The 19,481-nt window shown below is 41.9% G+C and overlaps 1 protein-coding gene across 2 annotated transcripts in view; it reads right to left on the bottom strand.

Annotated features, from left to right (window-relative positions):
* The window catches only part of akap12b (A kinase (PRKA) anchor protein 12b), a 60,088-nt gene that overhangs the window by 12,358 nt on the left and 28,249 nt on the right, over positions 1-19,481 (bottom strand). The window contains exon 2 of one of the 2 annotated variants that reach the window (XM_049589696.1): positions 13,839-13,914. In XM_049589696.1, the coding sequence (XP_049445653.1) occupies positions 13,839-13,914 (76 nt within the window). Of the gene's footprint in view, positions 1-41; positions 301-13,838; positions 13,915-19,481 lie in introns of those variants that run through there. The other variant, XM_049589697.1, reaches the window with a different exon arrangement.

The raw sequence follows: 19,481 nt of genomic DNA, 5'->3' as shown, positions 1-19,481 counted from the left end.
AAATTTTTACTATGTTAAATTTACTGAATCCTTGTTCTTACCTGTTAAAGTTATTGTTCCAAGCATTGGTAGAGGTCCAAAAATCTTTCTACAATTTTTTTTTTTTTTTAAATACAAAAATAGAGGATTTAAAAAATATATTTCTATTTGCTCTATAGTTTTCCTTCAATTCTACACACACTCAGTAATATCTGCTTCTTGGCTCCGTCTTCACTCAGCCTGAGGGCAGAAGCTGTGTCTCTCTTTCTGTAGCTCTCCCTCTGTTCCAGCGCTTCTCAGCCAGTATGAGGAGAAAAGAGGGCTCCACACACATTTCAACAGACTGACACACATGTCATGTTAGGACCACCCCTGCCTCCCTCTTCCTCCCACCTCCCCTATCCTTTCTTCAGCTGTTCTGAATGGGCTCCCTCCTCCCCCACCTCATCCACTCACTCTCCCCTCAGACCTCGCTATCCACCCGGGATGACTGGAGCTTATCTGATTTTTCAAGGAAGCATTTGTAACCCATCCCTGCAAGAAACAGCAACTATTGTATATGTTTGAACCACATATAACCCCCCTCTCTTAGTTCATCATCCTGTTTCATACACAAACTCATACAGATTTTTTCTGGCAGAGGAGGTGGGGGGTCTACGGTCTCTGTCTCTGGTCTTAATACCCACGTGTGTCTTTAAAAAGGCACACTCTCACAGATTAAAACAAACAAACACCCACTGAAAAACTGAGTTAAGCACCCACCCCACCTTCCTTCCCCTCTATACTCCTCCCCTTTTCAGGAGGCAACCACGTTTTCCTCTGCATCTCATGGCTCATGTCACCAGTCACCAGTTGATGAATGTTGACAGAGGCAAACCAGAAGAATTTTAGGATTTTACTTTGGAATTTTTGGATTTTTCAGACCTTATTGAGTTCACAATCCCAAACCTTTGAAGCAAAATTGACAAAATAGCAGATGTGTCAAATCTGGTCGCATGGCTTGGACTTGAGTCACAAATTTGCCAACTTCAGACTCGATTTCACAAAATAAAAGAAGACCTGTAACTCCACTTGGACTTTAACACCAAGGACTAGTGACATCGCTTCCACTTGAGCCTTTTGACCTGAAAATACTGATACCTTCACGCCAAGCCCGAAGATTATCATCTTTTTTTTTTATTTAAAGTATGCCATAGGTCAATTCATTTCCCTCAATTTCTTGACTAAGCTAACATTAGGGCTATTCACTCCCAAAAAATGACAGACAGACTCTCCAGACCTCTGCGGAATTGTAAATCTTAGTTCACTCTACAGCTCCAAAACTCCCCAAACATATCCCTGTGTGAGGCAAAGTTCATACCAAGGGGGTACTAAATCCAAACCTAACATGAACGGGGGTGCCATCGAGTTGCCGCCTGCCCCCTGTGAATGTTAATAGGCCCCTCTCAATTACTCCAATGCAGACACATTTGATTCAGCTTTTGTCTGAGGGGGGGAGAGAGACCAGAAGGAATGCAGATAAATCCTCAGGTAAATACCAGCATAATCAGATCTGTCACACTTCGGCATTGTCCCAGAGGAATGTGTGAATTCCATCCAGAAGGCTCCCAAATGGGTGATAACAGCGATAATCGAGTACCGTCTGAAAGCCCCGGAAAACTATCAATACATTATTTTTATGAGCATATTTTTAAGGTTTTACCTCAAACTCTAAAATTTGATATTTTCTTCATTCCTATGGTGCAACTTAAAATCTATTCAAGTCAAAAAGGACAAAAAAAGGAGCTCAAAATGTAGGTAAAACGAATCATCTCATATCCTCTACATCAAACACTACTTCCTGTGAGTTTCTTCAGATCCACTGAATTGTAAGAGCCGTGATAACAAAGATCTATGCCTATGAATGGAAGGCTTCACGGTTTTAAACAGAGCAGGCGGAGTGAGAAAAGAGGAGTTGAGAGGGGAAGGAAAGTAAACAGCCACAAGTCTAATAAGATACAATATTTTCAAGGGAAAGTAAAACATCACATGTAAAAAGGAGCAAACAAAGCTGTGCATGGCTGGTACATATGCTCTTTCCTCTATTCTTAGAAACTAAGTTACATGTTCTAACTACATAACTTAATATAAGTCATGCATTAACAGGTAGCAGCAAGTTAAGAGTAAAATCCTATGGTTATATAATGAAACACCCTTTCATCTGATCACAGTCATTTACAAAGAATTTCATTCTGACGCACCAGTGAGGCTTGATGTTTTTGCATTGACTCATCTGGTGGGTATTTCACTATCTGTACTATACTACATAATGACCACTATGACAGTACTGTATATTATGCTGAATGGACAGTGAGTCAGTCCAAAGGGAATGTTGAGTTTGATGAGAGTACCTCCGTTGGGTCAGCCCACATCTTCCTTTCCCCTCCCAACTTCCTTCAAATGACTCAGTGACATTCCTCGACTTCCATACATACTGAAAGATTTTAATTTAGGCATTGCCTCAGGCTAAAATGAGCCCTATGGGAAACACAGTCACACAGTGTTCATCTAGGAGTTAGAGGATAAGGCTGGTATCTATGAAATCTTTATTATCAACCAATGTATTGTCCTATGAGAATAATAACCAGCTCTGACTTAATCCTGCTTAAAAAATATGTCTGTATGTTGCCCAGGCCACAGACCACCATCTAGACCCAAAACTTCATAAAACATAAAAAAGAGCCACATCTTCGCAATGGATGACACATTCCTTTATTTCTAAGAGCTCTAAATATAAATTACTAGTGTAACTGTCCACATTCATGTCTGTTTTTCCTTCTCGTGTCTCCTTTTTTGATCTCAGTGCTAATTCGATTAACCATTTGAGCCCCACAGACCTGCTGTGGCCCAGTCACTACAAACTTATCTGCAGCCACACACTGTTCAGACCCACACAACTTTATTTTAGGGCACATTCACATCAGGATAGTTGGGGGACAAATGGGTGGGGAATGCTAAAAAATTTCACAACTTAATTAGGTTGGGTCCACTTTCACAGTTTTTAAAGCGGACCAAACCGCCTGCACAACGTCACACAGTTACAACAGCTGCTTAACTGGGGATGGTATTGCCCGAAACTACCACTGACCAGGAAGAAGCAGGATGAAGAAGAAAACCCAGCTCATCAATTGGCCAGGACCAGAAATGGAAATCCATTCTGGATAGCCACAAGCAACTGCGATATATAGTCCTCTGTCCATATATCAATAAGCGCCTGCACCTCCTCTCTACTCCACGTTTGCCCACAAGACACGAAAACTTTTTCTTTTTTACCTCTGCTTCTCCCAGTCTGCGCTGTTGGCTTTGTTTTTTTTCCCACCCAAAATGTACTGCACTCTACGTCACTTCCTCTCTTTGGTTTGCTGGATAGTCTGTTTGCATTTCCCACTGTAAGCAAACCGCACCAGGGTTCTCTTGCAAGTGAACCAAGACCCCAAGTTTTCAAGTGGACCAGGGTTCACTCGTTTGGTCTGCACCAGAGTTCAAATGAGCGCTCACACCACTCCAAACACACCAAACTATCCATGGAAGCGGACCAGGGTTCGTTAAAAGCGGACCAAAAAGTGCCAGTGTGAATGCATCCTAGGAAAACCATGAAATATCCACCTTTGAGAAACTGAAATCACCTACACAATCAATCGATTATCAAATGAGTTGTTTAGTCTCACATAGCCAGAGCTATCTCACACTGACGTCTGGAATTGGACCATTTGATGGATTGGAGCGGCCATATAAAAAAGTCTACAGACTGAATATTACCCTATTGCCCTGATATCATATGGCTCTTAATCATGAGCCGAAACTGACTACATGATACTATCAGGCAGAATAAACAAGATGATTTTAACAAACTTGCAGCTACTTAAGAGGAAATAAAAAAGGGGAAAAAGTATCTTAATGGGTCACTTCAATTTTCCCTTTCATTAGATAACACTTAATTAAAATAGGTTTCCATCACAGCACTAAATGAATGGGAGTATATTTTGTATTCAAACCTCAGTTAAGTAAGGATAATACAAGGCCAAGTCTGGGAGGGAGACGCCCCACATATCTGTGTAAATCAGAAAACGTGCCTGAGTTCAGGAATGTTTGAGGAGGGGTCTTCAATGGTCAGCGGGTGGGGGGTTGGGGTGCTGGGCGGAGGGGCTTTATGTAGTCTGCAAAGAAGTGGATGACATCATCGGACAGCATAGAGGAAAACGCCTCCTACTCTTCCAAGAACTGGATAGGATGATGTGAAATAATTGGAGGAAAGGGAAACGAGTATGCTGTGAGTGTGTGAAACTGCCCGAGATCAGAGAGATTTCTTATTCAATACCTCTCCTTTCTTCTCCGTTTTTAAATTTAGTTTTGCTTCTTTCACACTGTCTTTTTATCTCCTGATTCCACACACCAGTCCTCTTTAATCCTTCTCCCCTCTCCACCACTTTCCCCACTGTCTCCCTCTATCCTCTTGAGCCCCCATCCCACCCCTCCTCCCGGTTTCTGTGTGGGCCGGGGGATGGATAAGAATGTCGGACAGGAAACGCAGTCATTTCTTGACCTCACTATTTCCTCTTCCTCTGGCCAGTTTCCTCGAGTTACACTTCATTCTGTATTCTTCAGTCTGTCCAGTAACCTTTCCGCCTTTTCTTGCTGACATTATGTCTGTACTTACTGTGATGCAGCGTGATCAGATAAACACTGTAGATGTGATGTCTCAAATTTGAGTGTTTCGTCACCACCGTTTGTTTAATTTTGCTGCACAACAATGAAGTTTACAGCTTTCAGCATTGAGAGAGAAGGTGTTTGTTCCATATAGTCAATGTTATCTTGCACGCAAGTGGAGACAATTAAATTTGAGATCAAGTATGTGTTTTTCTGTTACTGTTAATCTTCCTAGCGGCCCAGTTCAAGCCCTACAATCTACGAGAAGCACTGTTATTTCAAATTTGGGGGAAGAGCAGCATTTTTTTCCAGACTGGTATGTTTAGCCAGTTTTACCATCTGTTATACTGGCATTCCTGATATATCTGCACCAGGAATTTGGCATTCCAGTTGTTGTTCATCATATTGCATCATCTTGTCTTCTAGTACAGACTGAAATGTGAAAATGGGCAGTAGATCTAAAGAAGTCCCTCCTGCAGCTTGAAAAGGCCTTGGAAACTGTCCACATTTACAAACGAGTGAAACAGTAAAGAGATGAATGAAAAGTACTTATCAGCTTGTCAACTTGCAGGTTTGACAAGAGCCATAGAGATGCGCGTTTCAAATAGTTGTGTGTGTTCAGAGGTAGTCAAGATGGAGGCTTTGTACTGAAGAGTAGAAACAGGCTGGTAAGAAACAAATTTGTTGTTGCTCAACCCAAAAAGTGGCTCATCTTGTTTTTGAGCCAACAAAGGGGGTTCCCACTCCCTGCCCAGCTGGATTTCATGAGAACTGTTCTTCGCAATTGCTCTTATCCTCCACGCTCTTCCTGGCTCCTTATCCATCTTCCTTGCTTCAGTCTCATGCATGGCTCTGCTTAAAATTAAGATCTGGCAGAGCTCCATCAATGTGTGCTTCATCAAAATTCTAAAAAATCGTTCATCTTTACAAGTCATTTAATCTGAACTGAGTGTTTAAATTGAATTTTTCTTGTAACAGTCAGAGAACTTAATGGAGTGAGTAATCCCACTTGGTTTCCACAACAATTTCATTTGTTTTGAGACTTTTCTAGAAACAAATGTGTGCAGGGCGGAACAAGGATGATGGCTGAAGTATCGAGTGTCCAGCACCAGGAAGATTACCCTTAATTCTTGCTTTGCAGAGTGAAAAACCTCACCTCACAGACACATTCTTGGCACTTATTCAAAGATTTTTATCATCAATTGCAAGGTAAAAATGACTTACTATAGTATCTGGATACTTGCTGAATTGTAAGGCTATTAAAGACGTAGAAGGAGGAGGGGTCAGTCACATTCCTGGTTCATTCTCTCAATCCTTCATGTGCCTGGGGGAGGTTAGGGGTTGAGGAGGGAGATTAGGTTCCCTGATGCCGGGAAAGATGAGAGAGGAGTGCCTGTGGAGACCAGAGGGTCCTGGGGGGTCTGAGAGCCCTGGTGGGAGTCTACCATGAGTTTGACCTTATTACTGTAATTCAGGTCCTCTGTACCCAGGACACTCCTTTTAATGCTCCTAAGACTTTTGAGTTTAGTTTAGCTATCTTAATTGATTTTTTGCAATAGGGCTGCACTCCCTACTGAATATCTAAGGCCCAAGTATAACCTCACAGAGCTGCTGACTTGTCTCTTTACACCAGAACTAAGCAGTACAATTATGTCTGGTGAAGGGCTGGACCTGGATATTTGACTATTTGGATATTTGTTTATCGAGTAGTGATTCAGTTTTCAATTTTGGGATTTGGACTTTTTCTTCCTGACAAATTACAATAAAGAATTAGATCAAAACAAATCCTGTGTTTCCCATATGCTGATCTATTTGTGGTTGTCATAATGTCTGCATTGACTGAAACATATTGCTTTTCTCACTACTTAAAATGGGTAAAATCTTATTTCACTGTAGAGCTGTACACAGCGTTGGCCCTCACTCTCTCCCTTGCTCTCTCCCTCTTTAGCCCCTTTTACACTGCCTACTCAACGCAGGAATACCCCACCATTATTCTGCCTCACCGTTCTGTATAAAAGGTATGATTGCAGAATGGGGGGACAGAGTTGTCTCGCCTTTCAGCCGGCAGCAGAGATAGCAAAAGCCCTGAATTACTATCTGTGTAAAAGGGACAGCTGGCAGGATGGGACAATGGGCTGGACAGGTTTCAGGTTTCGATGTTGTGTTATGCGTGCAAGCCACCATGGGAGAAAAAGGAGCTAGAAGCAGTTAGCGGCTAATTCAAAAGGAAAAGAACAGCTGTCGTAAATGTCCGCAAATTAGGCTCCTTATCCTCTGACACACTAGAGGCTGATGCTGTTGTGTTAAACGTCACGTCCGTCATGCCTTTTTTGTTTCCAGGATGCCGGCATGCTGTCTAAAATAACACACTAGAATGGCATGATGCTGCTGTTGTTTGGTTCTGTATTAAAAAACAAAGGCGGCATAAAGTGGGGATGTCCTAGCATCCCTATAGCACAATCTCTGTGTAAAAAGGGCTTGAATTCGTCATGATAGCTCCACTCTGCACCAGTGACAGTTGGCGAGAGTCTGCCCGAACACACACAGTGACATTACCAAACAGTTATCAACAGGTTTAACAGAGTCAAGCCGTTTCTATGTTTGTTGGAACCGTTATATGGCTCTGTGTTGGATGATGGCCGCTGCTGCTGTGTTTGCGTGCGCTAACCGGGGAACTGACTATTCGCTAAGAAAAGAGCAGCTCTGAAGACGGTCCTTCAGCGTTGCGTGACCTGTGTAACAAACTCTTAATCCTATAAATATAAATTTTAAATATTAAACTTGTCAGAGTTAGTATGCCGTTTGTGTGCTTCTGTTTCACAGCACTCCGATGTTGTCTCCTTGTGTCTTATCCTATTACTTATGAGCATTTATGTAGCCACAAACTGTTATGACACAAAAAATGCATAGATAGGACCTTGTTGAAATGTATGGCTGAGTCCTTCCTGAGTCATGTTCAGCTCCTCCCCTCTTGCACATAAACCCCTATCCCCGGCCGAGGTTTCAAATATGCGCTTTTCACTAATTACTACTTAAGCTCCTTAGCCCATAAAATGGTATTTGGGATTCAGTTCAGTGATATGACTACGGAATTTATCACAACAATTACACATATGGTTGTACACTGCTAGAGTTTGACAGATAAAGCCACAACAATTAGGTATGGAACAAAACATAAGCTAATAATGGTGGATGTTTGGTATGTGTCGAGGCAAAATGAGTGTTTTGCCTCAGTAGAGCATTTTAAGAGACCATCCAATACAAAATGGGACAATTACCTGTCAGAGTTTTGAGCGAGTGCAGTTATCTGAGAGATTAGATGTTTCATTAGCTTGCCATCAGCTGCTCTGGTTATCGCTGATGCTGTGGTCTGTCAGAACTTACCCAGGCTTCATTTAAATAGCTAAAACTTTGTTGAGGTTTCATCTGTTACCAGAAACACTGAGAGCTGCCCATTGTATTTGAGCATGAGAGAGAAAAAGTGCTTTCTGTCTCATCAGTTTTATAGGCTGAGATGGCAGTTGACAAATGACCACTTTCTGATAGAGTTCTCCTATCCTCTCTTGCCCTGAAGTGTATCCTTAAAGCACCCACTTCATAACAAATGGCTGAATAAAACATGCTGCACTGATGAACATAATTGAACTACTGACTGGACAATGATAAATCTTGAGGGGATGACGGCCTTTTAAGCACTCCAATCTAAAAGTCTGCCTCCCTAACGCTTTCCTCTGGGATCACTTCCGTTCTCTGGGGTACAGAAATCATTCTGACGTCTTGCAGCAAGTTGATGGATCAGCATCTGTGCAAATACAGTACATACCAAGGACAAAAGGATTCCTCCCAGCAGTGTACGTACAGTAGAAAAAGACGCAGGCAGACATCTTAATGCGAAAACCTGTAATGAGTTTTGTCAGATGGAATGTAAAAGGAATACGGGCAAAAATCCAAAAGGAACAATCCAGCGGCTGGATTGTGTTATGATGACTGTACAGCCTTATTGGCAGAGATCAGACAGAGCTTAAGTTAAGGGAGAGGTCCCTTCCGCATGCATGATGAACGTTTTGGCAACACGACTATGTATGTCCCCCGAGCCCAGTCTGAGTAAGTCCATCCTGGAATGGAATCATGGCCCCACACACACGAATACACACCAACAGTCTGCACAAACTGCAATACGCTCACCTCGTAAAAGTTAACACCTGTAACCAAGAAGAAATAAAACTGTAGCAGAGACTCCAGTGAATCATTTCTGACACACTGGACATCTGTCTGACTTTCTTGACATACTTGGACTGCTGCAGGACGTAGTACAATTTGACCCATTGTACAAAATTGGGTTGCAACTACTACTTGCTTTCCTTACTGATTAATACATCTGCACTGAATACATTTATTTTGTAGTCTATAAAATGTCAGAAAGTGTCCAAACAAGTTTCCATTGCCTAAAGTGCCTTCCAGTGGCTCTTCAGAGAAACAGCTTCAAAACCTAAAAGGTAGGGATGTCAACACCAAGAATATTTTTGACCGGTTATGCATGTCATTTACTACACTATGCACCACCTGGGTTTGGTGGGAGCTAGCAGCACTGCTCATTTGGTGATTACCACTTATAACGCCATCCTAACCCAACAGAGCTGCCATGGAATCATTGTGCCATCGATCTGGTCTCCCCCCAGCCACCTCGTGGAGGAAGTGGCTTAATTTTAAACCCCGTTTAGCATCATTAACTATGTTAACACTGTCAGCTTTATAAGCATCATTAGCAGTTTTAACACCGCTATTAGTGCTAACATAATTAACGATGCTAAAGGGATTTTGCAGCTCAAATGAAGCCAGTTACTCACCGAGGCTTCCTCGGGGACGTTTGCTACCATGTTTGCTACCGCAGCAGCACTGTCCTGCCACCAAGAAGCCATTCAGACAGTATCAAGTGGTAATTGCAAATGAGCAGCACCGCTAGCTAGCTCCCACCTGACTTCGGTGATGTGCAGTGCAATGGAGCCAAGGCTAATGTGAGCTAACCAGTGGAGACTGGAGACAGCTAGCTGTCTCTCTGTCAGGAAAACTTTTCTGGTGGACGACCCCCAAACCTAGTTCCATGTGTGTGTCCCCCCAGTGTTCACATGAAACCTACGAGATTGCATCAATTTGTACACATAATTCAATAAATGAATTCCATTAATTGATTAAATGTGATGAACTGCACTCATCTGGTCCATCGAGTAACAATGAAACGAACAGACAAGCAGGATTCGACCTGTGAGTGATGTCCAACGTTCCTATGAATAAACACAAACTGCAGTGAACACACAAATACACTCACACAGTCAGCATTCGGCCCCTCTCCTCAGGCTTTCCAGAAAACTTCATCTGTCCTCTCTTACAGCCTGTGAGCCATCTGGGAGGGACTGTCAATGCTCCAGCCAGCGGATTACATCAGCTATGATGTCAGTTTTTGGGCTCCCACTGCACTTCATGCGCCCACACCCAAAAACTAGCACCCCCCAAACATACCTGCAGGCTTAAGTATGTATGTCTTCATGGACATAGCACAACACACAACAAATCTTACTGTTACTAATGAGATTAACTTGTGAAAAGATCAGCATGGTTTATTAAGTAATGTGATGTCCTGCTGTACACAAAAAGATATCTAGTCTCTCTCTAGTCGAGAGCCTGGTTGTGTCGAGAGCCTGGTTGTATTCTGAGAAAAAACTGAAGTGGTAATATGTCTCTTTTTGTTTTCATTTGTAGGACTGATGCACTTTGTTACAGACGCAATAGGTGGCCGCATCCTTCATGGATGACTGTGTGTTAACGTCTCTCTCTCTTCTTCCTCATCTATTTTTACTCCTCCTGGCTCTCACTCTTTGCTTGCCATTTTCAAGCACTCCCCTCAGAACTCTACATCCATGTAATATTTATTCAGTTCCTTTCTGTCCAATAACTCAGAGTAAACTCTATCTTCTTAAGCCTGAGCTCTCCTGCCTGGATTTTCTCAGCCCACCTGGCGAAGATGGCTCAAACACACTTAAAGGCCTTAACACAAGGGAGGGCACGAAGAATAAACTACACCAAAATGCGAATTACTCGCCTGCAAACATTTCAAATCAAAACTGTTTATACCGGCAAGGTAAGGATTTGTGACAGTTGCAACACTTGTTCAGTAAAAGGTTTGGATAGATTAGCACCAGTTCGTTTGGCGTCTGACAGTTGAGGTAAGTTGTTGTATAGCATTAGCTACTGAAAGCTATTTTATTGAGTGTCCTTGCAGCAAAATGCTCTGAGTAAATTGAATTTCCTTCTGGTAAACAGTTACATAGTCTGTAGTGCTTTTTATTGTGAAAGGTAAGAATGGAAGGAGTGTGTCTTGTATGCCTTGTTTTTTTTAGCAAGGGTAAAAGTTGTTATAAAGTCGGCCATCTTCGTTTGGACTATCAAGCCTCCATGTTGTTGTTGTATAATCCTCACAACATGATTTACTGAAGCCTTCATTTGTGGTGCGAAAACTAAGAAAACAATCTTTTTTCCACTGCATATTATTTGTGCTCTGTGTGAAAGTACTCATAAAAGAAAATCAACAGTTTGATAAAATATATTAATGTGCAAATTAATCAAACGGAAAAAAAAAAAAAAAAAACGTGTAAAGTCCTTGAGCCTGATTTTGAAACAGTATCTAGTTAGCTTTGCTTTATGCAAAACTGAGGTTCAGCAGATTCAGAGTTTGTATTCACAGAGGGGTCAACTAATGACGAACATAGTGGAAAATGTAACTCCATCCTCGTACTTTGATATCATCTTAAACAAATACTTTCAGTATTTCAATTAAACATTCCATGACAGATGATAAGAGTAAAATATTTTTGCTGCAACATATATGCCTCATCTTCACTTTACGCACATTCATACCTTTAAACTAGACATAGACTAATTGACTTTCTCTCTAAAATGCCCATACAAGTCTGCACTGGAGTTCAGTATTGTGAGATTTTCCAGTAGCTTTAATTTCTATCTACAATTCAAATAAACCCGACATGTAATGTTTTTTTTTAGAAAAGTGAATTAGGGGGTCTCAATTTAAGTTGCTACAATACTTTAAACAAGTCTTTCAATTGTCATGTTATCCAGTTTGGTGTGCGATGTGTTTGGGGTGTGGGAGTTCACCAAACGGTAAACACCCTAGTATACCTGATAGAGAGAGATTATGGATGTGTGTTTATGTATGTGTGTGTGTTTGCTCACGTGTCAGTCTTTTGATCTGCAGCCTGTCTTGTTGTTTTTCATTGTTATCAGAGAGATTCGTCTTCTCTTCCTGTCTCCCACAATGCATTGCAGTCTTTATCAGGCTGCACAAGAGGTAGAGTAGTGCTGGGATGTGAATCCCCTCCATACCTTCCACTTCCCTATCTATTCTTTTCCCCATTGTGGATCTCCCTTCCTTTCACTCCCCTGCTCTCCTTCAATCTGTGGCCTTGATTTTTTTCCTACAACTTCAGTTGTTTTCTCCAGTTTTTATCCTGCTAGTGAGCACGCTCATTCTATGAGGGCAAATAAACTGCAGATTTGTGTATGCATAAGTGCACAAGAGCTAAGAATTCCCGACAAGGTAAATACATGGTCTTTTCTGTTCTGTAACCTTCTTTGTTGCTAATTAACTTACAGTACATGTCCACAGAAGCAATGATTTCAACACCCAAATTACGTTAGTCTACATGCCACATCAACTCAGACCCTCTGTATCTCTGCTCTGAAGAGGTATTGGGTTTCTCTATAAACGGGCAGAATCGCTTCATTAAATATCTTATTAAATAGGTTATTTGACATAGTGGTATGTGACATATCTCTGTGTTTTAAGTAGTATAGGGTTACCCCTTCCCCTGGGCCATAACATATTATGAAGTGCGCAAGTTGCTTTGTGCGGGGCCCAGGTCACGGCCTGCTAAATATTTAGGGAGGGTGCACAGGCCCCTGCAGCCCTCCCAGATTGAGGGAGACACGATAGAAATGGCAAAGAAAATAAACAAAGGCAGCTCTGGAGATAGGAGGCCGCTGCGGGAGATGGACAGAGCAGGTTGGTGCACGTATTGGCAGACATCAATTCTGCCCAGTTTATTACTGGTTAATGTTTATCTCAGATAACTGATCGAAGAATGTTCATTAGAGTATCTCCCACAAGACCATAGACAGTCCTTTTTAAATATTTCCATTTTATAAGAACGTTTTGAATAGTCAGTTGAACAATGGGACAAATGAGGCCTACTTCTGTCTTCATTAGCTGTGATCTGAGCTCAAAATCTTCCTGAATCTGTCCTGAAACACGGCATCATACTAAGGCCCAATCCCATTTCTTATTTTAACAAGTGCAGCAACTTTGCTGCAGAACTTAAGTTAAATTTCAAGCTTCCTTTTCTATCAAAGAGCAGACATGGATGTCTTAATGCTGGACTATCATGCACAAATCAGCAATAACAATGTAACATAAGCCAGCTATCTAGCCAGTCATGTAGGCCTTACAGTCTACCCTACTGTTCTATCCCAGCAAGAATCAGGACACCCTACCCCTAGACGTGAATGCACAAAATGGAGGCGTATGGGCTACAAGGTAGGGGCAAGGGGTGTATTGGGATGGGGCCAAGGACAAGTTTATTTATTGTATGTATATGAGTTAACATTTACATGCTATCATTTGATGATTCAAGGAATAGTGAGGGAAACACAGTATGTTGGGTATGTGGGTGTGTGTGTGTGTGTGTGTGTGTGTGTGTGTGTCTCATATGTGAAAAGCCCCTGTAGGTGTCCCCTGTGTGTTGACAAAGGGATTAGTTCAGGATCAAGTAAATCTTGGAAAGCTGCGAAGACATCTGCAGACAAGAATCTGCGCACACACACACACACCCCACACACACACACACACACACACACACCCCACACACACACGCACGCACGCACGCACGCACGCACGCACGCACGCACGCACACACACACACACACACAGAAAACTGACCCCACACAAACAAGCTTACCTTCGGCCACTGCTGAAGAAACAGTACAAAATCCCAGACACAAACACACACAAACATCGCCACTACTTACCCGCCGACATCACCCACAGGAACATCACCCAAAGTCAAACACTATAAATAAACAGTATTGATGAAACAGACACACACCTTCTCCCAGCGTGTTGTCCTCTGAATGTCCATTCAGACTGGTCATGCTGGAGATTTGGCCATTTTTCTCCAAAGGCTGGGAGAGACACAGAAAGAAGAGACACTGAGTCAAGAAGCATACCTTTTTTTAAAAGAGAATACATTTAAATCCTTTGGCACACACAGAGGTACATGGGCGATCTGTTTTTTGCTCTGTAGGAATAATATAAATGTTTAGGACAGTTTTACGAAAATTTGATGAAAAGATATCACGCTCATATTTGCGTGCTGACGACAGAGCTGTGGTCAGCCAGAAGGAAATTTGCCTAGCTTAGCGCAAAGCCTGAGAAACAGGGGTGAATATTTAGCCTGGCTCTGTACAAAGGTGAGAAAACTGCCTACCAGCACCTCTAAAGCTCACTAACATGTTGTTACCCTCATGTCTGTGTGTCAAGTATGGAGCTAAAGCCAGAAGGCTGCTAGCTTAGCTTACTTAGCATACAGCCTGGAGAAAGCTAAAAAAATTATTTGTATGATCTGTGGAGAGAAAAAAGAAATGTAAAAATATTTTAAAAAGGGAGTTACATGGCTAGTTTCTGGGCAAACTACAGTGTATGTTTGCACCTTTGTGTAGAGTCTCCCTGAGTCTTGTCATCACCAGCGAAATGTTGTTTTTACATTTCTGTTTGTGCACAGAATAAACAAACAATATAAGATCTGTTAATTAGTTAGCATTAGAGGTGTTGGTAGGAGAATTTGGACTGTGCCGTAGATGTCTACCCCTGTTTCCTCTCTGCATCAAGCTACAGAAAGCTATGCTAACCGATGATCTGAGTAAGTTTATGCACAGCATTTGAACTTTTTTGGCTTCATGCACCACTGAGCAACTTTCATAGGAACGCTGTATCCAGGTCTTTCCAGACATCCATGGCTAGCAGCTAACAGTGCCAACAGTTCAAACTTAGGTGCTGTCAGAGGTAACGGCTTTAACCTGGGGCGGGTGGGAGCTTTATGCTTCAGCAACAACAACGTTATGCCATTACGGGTCAGCACAATGTTATCAGTGGTAACAGCCATAGGAGCACAGTGCAGAGAGGCACTGATTAGCTAGCCAGTGGAATACAAACAGAGGTAGTGTGACTTCATTCTTTGCTCAGGACACTATTATGCTTGCCAGGATGCTATTAGATCCTTAAATGCTGTCAATATGATACACATCCTTAAAAAGTTTTTTCAGCAGGCGGTAACCTCCATCATTAAAAGACAAAACATCATGACAAGACCAAAAAATGGGTTAATTCAAATCAGGTCATATTCACAACACCTCATTGAGATCATTCCCCTGTTGGTCAGACAGCAACAGTTGGTCAACAGTCAGATCTCTAGCAAATGAAGCTGAAAAAGAGCTACATAAAAATCCTACAGCAAACTGGGCAACATACCAACATCACAGCACAAAGTAACATTACAAGAATATAGATTTAAAAATAGAAGATCAAAAAGTACAGTTTCATAGTCGTTTTTCGATTATGGACACAGTGTGTCAACAAGTAAATAACAGAGCCTGCCTCACAGCACCTTATCAGTGGATCTGGGTCCTTACAGGTTTTTTTTGGTAGTGACCAGCTCCGACTGACAGCCATACAATGACAGGCAGACTTGAGCTTTGTCTGTCCCAACCAGGGGAGAGGGAACCAGAGCCTCCCCACAGAGCTGCTAATCTAACTAATGGACAACTCCGGCTCCATTCCCATCAGCCCTCCTCAAACTCCTCCAGGAAAGCCCTGAAAAGTGACACCACAGAGGGGACACTCTGCTTGGGACAGGTTGCGAGGGATGTACTAAAAGATGAGAAAAAGAAAGTGAGAGCTGGTTTGAGGAGGGGAGGGAGGGAGGATCAATCATCAGGTGGAGAGTTGTCCAAGATGGTGTTGTAATAAAGGCAAACAGAGAAGATGTGTATGTGCACTTGGATAAGGCACTGTGTAGTAAATTGAAAAAAAAAAATAAAAAATCAGGAGCTCTTCAAGGACAGGGCAAGTAGTCACATAAAGATAAAAAACAACGACTGGCCAGGTCACTCAGTGTAAAAGTCCAGGGTATAACATTATACCCTGATTAAGACTCTTTAGTTAAAACGCATTGGTTTATTCATGAATCAGTAAAGGATTTTTAATTACAGTGAGTGCCTTGGATGCATTTTTGGAGAGGTGTGTGTTTTTGCAGAGAGATTAAAACAAGTCTGATCAATGAACTCCCTGTCATATTTTTGGCTCCAAGACTTTTCAGTTTTAACCTGCTCAGCCAATCCTTTATTTGACTGATCCAACATTATGGGGCAGTGACATTTTAAGTACAGTAACCTGTGTCAGTCATTTCTTGGATATACAAATATCTGATTTTGTTTGCATCTGATTGGCCAAAAAACCCCACACTTACTACAAAAACATAATACAAACACGCCCTTAATCCCTGTTTGCTCTCTCGCAACAGAAATTGAGAACCTCGATGTTATGTCAAAATATGGTTCTGGACTCTCTTTCATGAAAAACAAGCTGCAATTTGCACCATAAAATAACTTCTCCCCCTTCAAGTTCAACACAATTTACTAATCAAAACACCATACTTGCAACCCATGCATGAGCATACGAGAACCTCGTAGGACTCGGAAATGCGTCTGCAATTAACAAGTGACAGTTATTTGTGAAACATGATGATGGCACTATTTGTTCTCTGCATGTATGCACTATTAGCAAGTTACTTTCTTTAAACTGGCTCCTGATTCTTCACAACAAATCAGCAATATAACTGAAGCCAGACAATCATTATTGCGCACTGAAAGCCTTTGCATGTGCTCACACAAAATAAAAGCTCATTGGTTCAAATAATTCCACCCAGAGGAGGATGGTGCTGTCATGTTGTCCTTTTAAAGCCATAAGGACTTCTGATCAGATTTGGAGTGTGAGCCATCAGCTGACCTCCAGAACTGCAGCGACCCCACCCTCCCCTAAACCATCTCGTGACTGGCATTCCCAGCATATCTTGCCCTCTTCTCCAAAATTCCACAGATCCCCCCCAACACCTGACTCTGCCCTCTTTTATTTGACCCGCCTCCCTCAAATGGTCACCCTTTGACCACCTCTGTCCCTGAGTTACCTCATAAGCCCTCTCTGACCCCATCAAAATGCCACTCCTTCTTCTGGGTGTCAAAAATGCTGCTGCTAATTTCTCACCACAGCAACTGTAACACTCGGGGTAAATGCTTTCAGAGCAGTGGCAGAGAATGCTTCAGGATGAAGATGAATGAGCCTTGTGGGTCATTAAATAGACCAGGAAACTCAACCCGGGATCAATAGGAATTATGTCCATATTGTACATTTGAAGTCTGATAAATTGCCTAAAGTGATTTAAAGACTACAAGTTTGAAAATGAAAAACAATCTGATGGTGTGGAGTATAAGAGAAGTGAAGTTAACAGACCTTTGTAGCCTGCTCCTTATCTCTGCTTGAGGCTACTGGCTTGAGTCTAAATTAGCCATTACTAGCATATCACATCTGAATCTCCAACAAAACTAATGGTGGATGAGATGCAGTGTGGGTAATGTATGTTGGTGGTCAGATTCTTTGCCCAAGCCCTATTGGGCCCAACACGACCAGCCAAGTTTGGGCTTGAATCAAGTTGGGTTTTCTAAAATTTACATTAAAAAAAAAAATGCATCTATTACTATTATTTTATGAAAGTGGCTATTCTTGTGCATGCATGTCAGGAGTTTTAATGGACTGTTTTAATGTATTCAAGAAGGAAAAAGAGAAAGAGAGGGGGGACTGCAACTGAGAGAGGGAAAGTAACAGAACAACAAAGCAATATTGTAAAGAACCCAGGGAGAGAGAGAGAGAGCGCACACAAGAGAGGGTCGGGAAACTAGTGAAAGAGCGAGGGGGGCGATTACAAGGCTACTTGGTTGGCAGTTTTTGCTTCTGCCTCCCGAGCAATGGGAGAGATGTGCATAACATTCACCAAAGAGCAGTGATCATCATCTGTGCGGCTGTGGACCACGGTGTGCACTAGATGCACAGCCCACTCTACTGAGCAGACTTACAAGACTATTGAAATAAAGGGAGATGTAAGCACTAGGACACATGTGAGCCCTTTACTTGGGATAAATGTTTTAGTATTAAAATAGATATTATAATCTATAACATATATTTGTTTTAAGTAAAAATGTTTTTAATCAGGCTCAGGCCCAAAACTGCTGCCATGGGTCGGGTTTGGACAGAAACTTTGTGGGTTCATGTAGGGTCGAGCCTGAGTTTATGGGCCTGATCGGAGCTCCAATGTAGGGGCCAGGTTTTAATAACATTTAACATTATCTCTGGATTTGCTGCGTGGTATTTGATTTGCTGTTATCAGGTAAAGAAGGAGCATCTTTACTCATTGAGAGGATCTCATATGGCACACATTTAGAGATGACTGAGAATGAAAGCTTTGATGGTATTATAAGAACTACAGTTTCAGTTCATCATTCCAGTGAACTGAAAATGAACTGACCCAAAAACTGATAAGTACTGCATTGCCTGAGCTGCTCTGAATTCCTTTCACGAGTTCCCAGACAGAAAATGTTGAAGTTTCACTGCCAGTTGTGCATTTTTTGACGACTGCTTGGTCAGCATGGTCTGCCACAATGACTTAAAGACAGACTTAGACCTGCAGGTCACAAAACAACAGCAGTTTTCTGTCTGTTTTTCTGGATGATGAAATCTGAATTTATTCATCTTGTTGGGAAACCTTTGAGCAGCCTTAGTCTAATTTTTCCATTTTGCAGCATCATTCAGTACAACCAGAGAGGCGTTCAGGAGAGGTATACACCTTCCCTCGTGTGAAGGAACTACGTACTATATATGTACATGGTACAGTATATTAAATATTCAATTAACAGGTAGCGCTGTAGTTTCAAGTGTCTGTTTACACCTACTCCTGTCTCTCTTATAACCTGTTTCAACTCTTTCCATTCATTCTTGGTCTCATCGTCTTTCAACACAGGAGGCTGAATACTCACAAAGGATGATTTTATCTCCCTCTTTTTCTCTCTGCAGCCTCTTTCACTTGTTCACACATCCATTAGGCCCTTGGTGTGTCTGCCAGCAGACTTGTGTGGCACTTCCAGTAATTGCTGAGTAACCATTCAGACTTAATAAATAATTGCTATTGTTTGTTTAATCCAACTTGTTAAATTGTTTAAAGGGGCAAGTGGCAGACAGGTAAAGCTGAACTGGACAAAGACAGAAACTATTTCTAGTGTTGTGACTAATGGGAACAACAATTTTTGGGATGGGTCCAGTATCGAGCAAGATGGCTAGGCTGCACTGTAACCATTCAGGGCATAATAGCCTCAGTGTATGTCCACTAGTGCTTGTTTTTGCTACTGGCAGGCTCATATTGTTATTACATATTTATCACAACATTATGGACAAGACCCTTGCAGAGATAGACCTTTTTATTAAAGAAAAAGATTGCTTTTATTTAACCAGAAACAACCCTGAGATCGATTCATTTGAATTAACAGTAATTTTAGTGTGTATAGAGCCGCCATATTTTCACATCTAACTGGGTGAATTAAGGGTTTATGTCAACCAAACCAGAGTTGGTGATTGTTGTAACAGTGGG

Source organism: Epinephelus fuscoguttatus, linkage group LG11, assembly GCF_011397635.1.
Source record: "Epinephelus fuscoguttatus linkage group LG11, E.fuscoguttatus.final_Chr_v1".
NCBI classification, from domain to species: domain Eukaryota; kingdom Metazoa; phylum Chordata; class Actinopteri; order Perciformes; family Serranidae; genus Epinephelus; species Epinephelus fuscoguttatus.
Note: the sequence above shows the minus strand (reverse complement) of the source record. Positions and strands in the feature narration are given on the sequence as shown.